Raw genomic sequence first — 9097 nt, 5'->3', positions numbered from 1 at the left:
AAATGTAATGTATAACTGTTAAAATCGTAAAATGTAAACTGTAAATGGCTATAATGCAATCAAAAACAAAAAAAAACTGAACCCATGATCAAGCCACCTCCCAGAAGAGGTGGAGGCAAAAAGTTCTTCGCTTGTAAATTGTTTTGTTTTTTCTTGTTTTTTTTTTTTACTCATTTGTTTTGTTTTTTAATCGATATCTAATATTTATATAAAATATAGAATAATATGACATATACATACATATATGGCCTAAAAAAAGATGTTGAGATGTTTTTTGTATGCGTTTTGGGGTCTGCCTGCAGCTGCAAAATGAGAGGCATGAGGGAGAAAGAATAGACATATAGCATCATCAGAAAATAGAATCAGAATCATCGCCTCATTTCACCTCAACGACTGACACAACACGACAGACCTCTGAACACTGACCTCTGACCTTGGACTAGACCTTGACTTCATTCTCTAGCTTTTAGTTTGTAGGCTACACACAAAAACATTTTTGTTTGCTGTTTGTTGAAGCAAAAAAGAAAGCGCTACAAAAGTACCTGGACATAAAAATAAAAACGTGTAACGATCAACGCGATAAATATCGATATGCGATAGCGATCAGTGTTTGTTGAAACTTTAAATCTAGAGCATAAACTCCCTACCCCCGCCCACCCATAAAGTACACCCTAGTACCACAGAGCTGCAGACAGAATCCCAGAACAGAAACGTACGCCCAAAAGAACCTCCCATTGATTGTATAGATTGTGGAGCCACTTGTATATGTATTGCTAAATGATATTTGAAAGATATATAAAGTTAACGATCCAATGTAATATATATGTTTGTACGTGTCTGTCTTTCCACCACAAAAAGAAAACCGCAACCCCCACAAGAGAGAAAACAAGCAAAAAGAAAACTCCCACAAACTGTGCTAAAGAGGAACCCCAAGAAAGAACGAAAGAAAGGATGATAAAGAAAAAGAGAGAGAGAGAGCGAGTGTTGTTATTTGGAGAGAGTCCCAGATGTTATTTGTGTGGTTTTGACCAGAGCAAAACCGTACGGGAAATAGATCTAGCCGACTACTACTACTATAAGAAGAGAGCAAATCCAATCCAATCTAAACCAATCAAGCAAAATGCAGAAAACGCCTTTGTGTAAACTGATAAATGATAATGCAAAACCCTGACAAAACGCAGCTCCCATGTGTATCCTGTATCTGTATCTGTATCTCTAACTGTAACTCTTACTTTAACTATAACTGTAACTGTATCTTGTATATCTCTTAACTGTCTCTGTAAACCATCTCCGATCCGAACCGAACCGATCCGATCCGACCACAACCGAAATCACACACACACACACAGAAACCACATAAAAAGAACTACAATAAAAATTCAAATTTAATATCCAAAAAAAAAAAAAAACAACTGTCTTTTCATATAGCATGAATCTCCATGGTTCAATCCATTGAACAATCGATCTCCGTCCCGGCTACTGTCCGAACCGAACAGCGTCATCTGGCCCCTGGGGTGGGGGCGGCGATCCAACCTCCAACATCCAACCTGACCTGCCTCTGTCTCTGATTGTTTACCCCGAGATTATTTTCGTTCTTGGCGCGTGGCTCGGCGTGGGCGTGGGACAATCGTTTGGTTCTGCCACGATACCCGATCCGCTCCGCTCTGCTCTGCTTCGATTGCCCCAATCGCCGATCGGACCTGATCTGCATCGCTGACGGGGCTGACTTATAAACAGATGATGACATCATTACGCGCTCTCTCTCTCTCTCTAGCAATCTCGGCTATGCTTGGTCTCTCTTGCAAGCCCGGGATCTATCTCTCTCTCTCTCTCTCTCTCTCTGTCTGTCTGTCTGTCCGAGGGTGTGCGATCAGTGACTATTCAGTTGGAGGCAGCAGAGCAGGCCCCCACCATCCCTCTGGCTGCTGGCTGGCTGTTCTGCTGCTCATATGCATAAGTTGAAGGCTCGATCGTTTCTGCGGCGCTTGAGATTGAGGCTGGGACTGGAGGCTGGAGGCTGCTGGTGCTGCTGCTCGGGTGATTAATGCTCCCCCCGGCCATGATTAATGCCTAATTGCTTATTGAATGTCATAACAGTAATAAAGAAAAAGAACGAAACAACAGAACATGCCTCCAAATCCTTCTCAATGCAAAATGTGTCATACTCGTAGATTGGGTCACACATTCGATGGGCGATGATACGATGGCAATCTCCGGCTGGCCCTTACTATAGTGCATCCGGTTCTACAGTTAGTCATCCTAATCAAAATACTCAACATAAAGTTGGTTGCACATGGCTCTTTTCGTCCCTGATTGACTGTACAAGCGACCCCCCAAGCGAGGACAGAAACGTTAATCAACCGAGGAGAGCTGCCGCATGACGCGAAACACCTGCAGGACGTGCAAGAAAAGAAATAGCACCAATGGAAGAGTGAGACATCGTGTTGAACGTCATCCGATTGAACGGATCTATAAAATATGAAAACTGAAGTACGAACCAAATAACCGATCACCGAGCAGGCGAACTGCTCTGATAAATTATGGCATTTAATCGCATAAAATATCGGCAATAAATAACAACAAAAATGCATTATCATTCGGTTAACTATTAGCAATCACAGTACAGAAACACACCGTACAGTCACAGGTACAGGTACAGGCACGGGCACAATTGTGTTTGTATTTGAATTTAGATAGAGTCTTACATGTGTTGCAGCATGGGGTATTTATAGTCGTGCGTTAAGTGAAAAATTATGCCACCAAAGCCACAAAAACAACTACAACTGCGATTGTGATAAATGGGAAATGTCTTTCGGGGGCCGAAAGGCTCAAGATTAGCGACACTCAGTGCCCACAGCACCAGCACCAGCAGCAGCGAAGCGCGCGCGCGCCTCCGCCTCTGACCATCAATGTCGACCCGCTGTCTGCCAAGGTTCCACCCTGCTCCGAGGGAATGCTCTTGGTCGGCCTGTCTGTCTCTTCGTCTGTCGATCGTTGGGTGACTCAGAGACATGTAGGTGGGGAGTGTCTGTAAAATATTTGAAATTTAATCAGGAACTATATTCAGGAAACAATAGTCAAGATGAATTGGGACATAATCAGGCGAGTACAGACACCTATTTGTGTAGAACCGATGGAATCGCATACCTATGTATATCTCCTAGCTGCAGCTGCAATGGGAATAATCGGAGAATAAACACACACACATTTGCATAGGGAATCTTTATTGAAATGTATAAACATAAACAATTTAATGTCGACCCAAATTCACAAACTTCTTGTATATACTTCATGTTTTCATTGGAGATCATTCAAGGAACGTTTTATAAACGTGTTAGGTATTTAAACATTTTTTAAAAATTGTTTTCTTTTGAGATCATTCAAGTAACTTCTTCTTTGGAAAACAATTTGTGGGCCTCCTCTTTGGGCATACTTAGAACTATTTTCATTTGATTACAAACAATAATAATAAATTATTCGACCGTCAGGAGTACAGATAGAAACATTACAAGGCCCACAACAAAGCACAGCTTCTTGAACAGACTCGATTTCTGCTGGCGCTTCTGTTTGTCCAGAATATCGTCCGCCATCCGAGCCTTTAAAATGTGCTTGTGGTATGTCTGGATGCTTGACTCAAGCTTTTCCAACTCCTTCATGGAGACTTTGCCCAGAGGGGCCAACTTCAGGTTAACATGGACAAACTCAATGGAAGACTGCATGAGGTCCATCTGCGCTGTCACCATACTAACGTCCTTTGCTAGAACTGGGTTTATGCCATCCTTCTGCCAGGCGTCCACATAATAGTCGACCAATGCTTTCAACATATTCTCCCGATACTGGGTCATATCAGCAGACATCTGATTGTCCGTATTTACTGGAGCCTGTCGACTGTCCCGGCTGGCTGTTATAAAAATGTTCGCAATCGTTTTGACAATAAGCTCGTCACGAGGAGAGCCGATTATATCATCTTCAATTTTGGTCGGTAGGTTTGGCATTTCAGTAAAAAAGTAATCTGAAAGCAGAATCCAAAATGAAAACAAATGAGAAACTTGGGAAAACTTATGGCTTATTACTTATTATGATCTTAATATTTTCTAAGCAGTTAAACATCCCAAAATAAAATTATGCCATTTGTTCAGGGTCACACAACAATCATCAGAATGGGTGAGCGCATGGGCAGCAGCGCCCCCTGTCTGCCGCCTGTTTGTGTGCCTCCGCGTTGCACGCGTGTGATTAATGTGTCTGCACTTGGCGCACACACAGACACACTTACGCAAAATTAACACACAACACGTTTGCCACACGTTGATGGCAGAGCATTTTGTCTAACCAAATGGTCCGTCACAAATAAAAGCGCGGAGAGGAGAGTGTGTTCGGCGGGGCACACAGGTAGCATGTTGCACGTTGAGAAGAGAGAGAGAGAGATGAGTTGTGGTGGCATGATCTACGGGCATTATGCAGGCCACTCAATCAGAGTTTGCTTCAGTTAATCTGTCAGTCAGTCTGGCACTGGGTCAAGTCACTGGGAGGTGCAGCAGAAGGTCAGGCTGCTGTTGGCGGCGCCCGCAATTGCAATTGATATCCATATGTACATGTATGTATGTACACGACATTCGAAATTTCGCATTCACTGTCGAAGTTTTCTTAAAATTGCGGTAAATGTGCTGCTGCTGTTGCTATGGCGGCGCCGGTTGAGATTTAAGGCATCTACAAACACACGAAATTAAAGCCCCAGCACATGACTAATTCGCAATTAATCAAGTTTTCGATGTTCTTTTGTGGGGCATTACCAAGCGCTGCTGATTTGCATAACAATTACTCAATTACTCATACCTCTGTCGTGTTTAAGCTCCGTTTTTTGCACTTTTATTCACACTTTTGATCTGTCAAACAAAAAGTTGGCGCCCGGAAAAAACAGTGCTAGAACTGGAACAAAAGCATTAGCCAACACTAGTTTGATAGCTATCCTTAAGTTAATATCGATTGCATATATCGTGTCGTATATTTGTTGTATCACACCCAAAATGAGTATGAATTGTCATCAATGTAATTAAAAAATATTGTTAGCTATTAAAATAATATGTGTATTCACCAATAACGGCCATTTCGAGCAGCTATTGAATCGATATTTGAAAGTTAGTAAAATTCGTTCCACTTATCGCACAAAAATACCGATAAGTGCATCAATAGGTAGAATAAAAAATGTGAAGGTGCATCTGACTTGAAAAAACAAATAAATAGAGTTAATTTGTTCCAAATCGATGGTATATCCATATTAACGACGAACAAATATCACCAACAAATTTATTATCAAAAAATATATATAACGATATATCGATATAACAATTTACGTTCAACAACCCTGCCCCACCCGCATCCACATTGTTGCTGTTTTGTTCTTGGCGCGACATTTTGTTTTCACCTTGCAGAAAGTTCAGGGAAAATGTAAATACGGACATGGCCCAATACTCTCCGCGCCAGTGCCTGGCCACGCCCGGAGCCACCGACTTTGGCTTCCCCTTCGCCCCGTACGACATCCAGGAGCAGCTGATGCAGGAACTCTTCTCGGTGCTGGAGCGCCGACAGGTGGGCATTTTCGAGAGTCCCACGGGCACTGGTAAATCCCTGACTCTCACCTGCGGCGCACTCACCTGGCTGCGCCAGCATGAACAGCTGGTCCGCTCCGAGCTGCTGCAGCGCATCAACGAGGTGGAGAAGGAGCTGGACCGTCTGCAGGCGGCCAGTGCCCAGGCGGAGGACTGGATCTGTGCCCAGACCGCGTCCCGGGAGCAGCAAATGGATCTTCAGCAACTGAACCACCTCCGCTCGCTGCTGGAGAAACGAGAAGAGCAGCTGGCGAGGATCAGGGAGCGCACCAAGGAGAGGAAGAAGCATCAGAAGTTCAGGACAAGACCCAAGCCCGACGAGGAACAGCAGCAGCAGGAGGACATCGAGCATCACTCCGATGTGGATGCAGACTCAGATTCGGAACACGAGCTAGCAGACGGCCCCGAGGAGCAGTCCGAGGATCGATACCGCTCCGTGCAGATCTTCTTCTGCAGCCGCACCCACTCGCAGCTGGCGCAGATTGTGGCTGAGCTGAGGAAGACACCGCACGCTGCGTGGGTGCGCTGCGTCTCGCTGGGCTCCCGGCAGCAGCTGTGCATCAATCCGCAGGTGCGCAAGCTCCGGAACGTGGGCCTGATGAACGAGCGCTGCCTGGACATGGCCCGGAGCAAGGCCCCGGCCCCTGCCAATCCCAGCAAGAAGTCCCGCCTGGCGGGTGGAGCCGCCTCCTCGCTCAGTCGCTGCCCCTTCAAGGCGCCCGCACTGGTTGAGATCCTTCGGGATGTGGCTCTGTGCGAGCCCCTGGACATTGAGGAACTGGCCGTCGAGGGCAGCGCCTGCGGTGGCTGCTCCTACTACGCCTCCCGCTCGGCCCAGAACGATGCCCAGCTGGTGCTGCTGCCCTACCAGCTGCTCCTGCAGCAGTCCGCCCGCCAGCAGCTGGGCATCGATCTGCGCGGCTCCATTGTGATCGTGGACGAGGCGCACAACCTCCTCGACTCGATTGCCCAACTGCACGGGTCGGAGCTGACCCGGTCCCAGCTGGAGCTGGCCCGCGATCAGGTCGCCGGCTACAAGGAGCAGTATGCGCCCCGCCTGAGCACCCGGAATCTTCTGAGGATCAACCAGCTGCTCTTTGTGCTGCGCCGCCTGCTGAAGCTGCTCGAACCGAAGGCCGCAGCCCCGTCCCCACCCGTGAGAATGTTGCGCACCTACGAGCTCTCCTCCGAGGGCGACTTCGACAACATCGATCTGCACGCCCTGCTGGAGTTCTGCGGCCGCACGCGGTTCGCCCAGAAGGTGCAGGGCCATGCGGCTCGGGTGCAGCGGGAGCCGCGGCCCAGCGAGAACCAACCGCCCGCCTCCAGTCGCCAGACGCTGCTGCAGCGCCTGGCCACGCAGCATCGGACGTTGGGAAAGCAGACCCAGGGCAAGCGCAAACTGGCCGAGACCCATGCAGAGGCAGAAGTTGATGCGAAGGAGACGCAGCTGGAGAGGCTGGCACTGGCACCCTCGCCCATTCGGCCGCTGTTGGCCTTCATCGAGACGCTCACCAGCAATGCGGCGGATGGGCGGGTGCTGCTTAATGTCCAGGCGGGAATCGTCAAGTATCTGCTGCTGGATCCAGCCGAGCACTTTGCCGACATCCTCTCGGAGGCCAGAGCGGTAAGTGGGCCTCTATTTTATCTGGCAAATTATCTTCCACTTGCCTGCTGCAGATTGTCATCGCTGGCGGAACTATGCAGCCCACGCAGGAGCTCAAGGAGCAGCTGTTTTCCCGTTGCCCGGAGCGACTGGTGGAGCGCTTCTACAGCCATGTGGTGCCGCCGGACGCGGTGCTGCCGTTTGTCGTGGCCAAGGGACCGACTGGAGCCAGCCTCTGCTTCAGCTATGCCCAGCGTGGCGCTCCCGCCATGGTGAGTGGCAGTTGCCTATTCGCACTGCAGACCCACTTTAATCCACTCTCTCCCAGCTCAAGGAACTGTCTATGGTCCTGCAGAACCTGTGCAATGTCGTGCCTGGGGGCGTTGTCTGCTTCCTGCCCTCGTACGAGTACCTGGAGACGGTACACAGCCATCTGGAGCAGAGCGGTGGCCTGAAGAGCATTGCCCGCAGGAAGCGCATCTTTCGTGAATCCTCTGGAGCCGCAGATCAGCTCCTGCAGCAGTATGCAGAGGCTCCTGGACTCCTTCTGGCCGTCGTGGGCGGTAAACTGTCCGAGGGACTGAACTTTGCCGACGACCTGGGGCGGGCCGTGCTCGTTGTGGGACTGCCGTATCCGAATCGCAATACGCCGGAACTGCAGCAGCGGATGCGGCATCTGGACGGGCGCCTGGGCCCTGGCGCCGGCAACGAGTATTACGAGAATCTCTGCATGAAGGCGGTCAACCAGTGCATCGGCCGCTCTGTGCGACACATCCGGGACTACGCCTGTGTCTTTCTGATCGACGAGCGATATGCCAGCGCCCGGATACGGGATAAGCTGCCGGAATGGATATCCCGGCACATTGCCGAGCCCAACGGCATTGGATTCGGTGCTGTTCAGGCACGCACCGCCCGCTTCTTCAAAAGCAGATGACGAATCTCAGTATTGTTCCTTTCGTAGATCGGAGATATGTTAAATTGGTTTAAGAATAAAATTTATTTAAATATATGCACATATCGGTACATGGCGGAAAGTCTTTTTACCAATCGATAGCGATTATTCCTTAGAGTTGTGCAGACGCGGTGACGCGCAAAATTATGGAAGAATATTTCTACAGGTAGCAAAGTAAGAAAAGAAAATAAAATTCTGTTAAATGCATAATATATGTGACCATGTCCCACAAAGATAATTTATTAATTTTATATAATTCGTCAGTCACTGTCGAAATATACAAAAATATGTAGTTAATATGTTGCAAATTTGTAGCTAGCGTGTATTTACCATGTACCATCAAAAGACCATTAATTAAACCCTATTTTATGAATAATCAAATAGAAATGATTACCTAAAATATGTGAATATTTTAGGATATTAATCAATTTGTCGTAGAAAATTATATGATCAGTGCTGAGGGCTCCAGTAGAAAAAATGTTTTGAAAACAATATTTGTTTTATATTTATGAAAATGAATTAAAATAATAAATTATTATATCCATATAAATGTCATTCCTATAAAACTGCATTAACTAGATTCTATTGCGGCGCAATCAAAAGTTCAACTTCAAGTTCGAACGTCGTGTAACGTCGCTTTGGCCGTTTTAGTTTAAACCCTATTATGCAAAGAATTAAATGAAAACGAGTTCTGAAAACTAGCCAATCTTGTACAAACTTTATTGAGGAATTGGATAAAATTATTTGTTTAGGGTTGAGAGGGCCTACTAGCTAGTAATATTAAACTGAACATCAAAATTATGGAATACAATTTCAAGCAGGGGGGTATTTAATATTTCCATGTATGTAATTTAAAATATTTTAGGCATTACAGGTGAAAGATATCGTTGGTCATTTTTGTCTTGTACGTAAAGAGAAGGGTGGAGCTACAGG

General features: G+C 46.9%; 2 protein-coding genes across 2 annotated transcripts; one reads left to right on the top strand and one right to left on the bottom strand.

Annotated features, from left to right (window-relative positions):
• Positions 1-3373: 3373 nt before the first annotated feature.
• On the bottom strand, positions 3374-4934 carry LOC111071949. The gene is made up of 2 exons (XM_022363508.2): positions 4834-4934; positions 3374-4012 (listed from the first exon to the last, which is right to left on the bottom strand). Exon 2 carries the CDS (start codon positions 3993-3995, stop codon positions 3474-3476), a length of 522 nt encoding a protein of 173 aa, XP_022219200.2. The 5' UTR covers positions 3996-4012; positions 4834-4934; the 3' UTR covers positions 3374-3473.
• A 422-nt stretch (positions 4935-5356) lies between these two features.
• On the top strand, positions 5357-8250 carry LOC111071921 (ATP-dependent DNA helicase DDX11). The gene is made up of 3 exons (XM_022363469.2): positions 5357-7233; positions 7287-7484; positions 7541-8250. Exons 1-3 carry the CDS (start codon positions 5458-5460, stop codon positions 8144-8146), a joined length of 2580 nt encoding a protein of 859 aa, XP_022219161.2. The 5' UTR covers positions 5357-5457; the 3' UTR covers positions 8147-8250.
• Positions 8251-9097: the final 847 nt, after the last annotated feature.

Source organism: Drosophila obscura, unplaced genomic scaffold (genome assembly GCF_018151105.1).
Source record: "Drosophila obscura isolate BZ-5 IFL unplaced genomic scaffold, ASM1815110v1 contig_190, whole genome shotgun sequence".
Classification (NCBI taxonomy): Eukaryota; Metazoa; Arthropoda; class Insecta; order Diptera; family Drosophilidae; genus Drosophila; species Drosophila obscura.
The sequence above is the reverse complement of the archived record's forward strand: the minus strand, read 5'-3'. Positions and strand labels throughout refer to the sequence as shown.

What these genes read in the sequence shown, in the direction of transcription:
- LOC111071921 (XM_022363469.2), top strand. Translation starts at nt 5,458, where the DNA reads ATGGCCCAATACTCTCCGCGCCAGTGCCTGGCCACGCCCGGAGCCACC. An exon ending in TCCTCTCGGAGGCCAGAGCG is followed by an intron (nt 7,234 to 7,286) that starts GTAAGTGGGCCT and finishes TGCCTGCTGCAG; the next exon opens with ATTGTCATCGCTGGCGGAAC. An exon ending in AGCGTGGCGCTCCCGCCATG is followed by an intron (nt 7,485 to 7,540) that starts GTGAGTGGCAGT and finishes ACTCTCTCCCAG; the next exon opens with CTCAAGGAACTGTCTATGGT.
- LOC111071949 (XM_022363508.2), bottom strand. Translation starts at nt 3,995, where the DNA reads ATGCCAAACCTACCGACCAAAATTGAAGATGATATAATCGGCTCTCCT.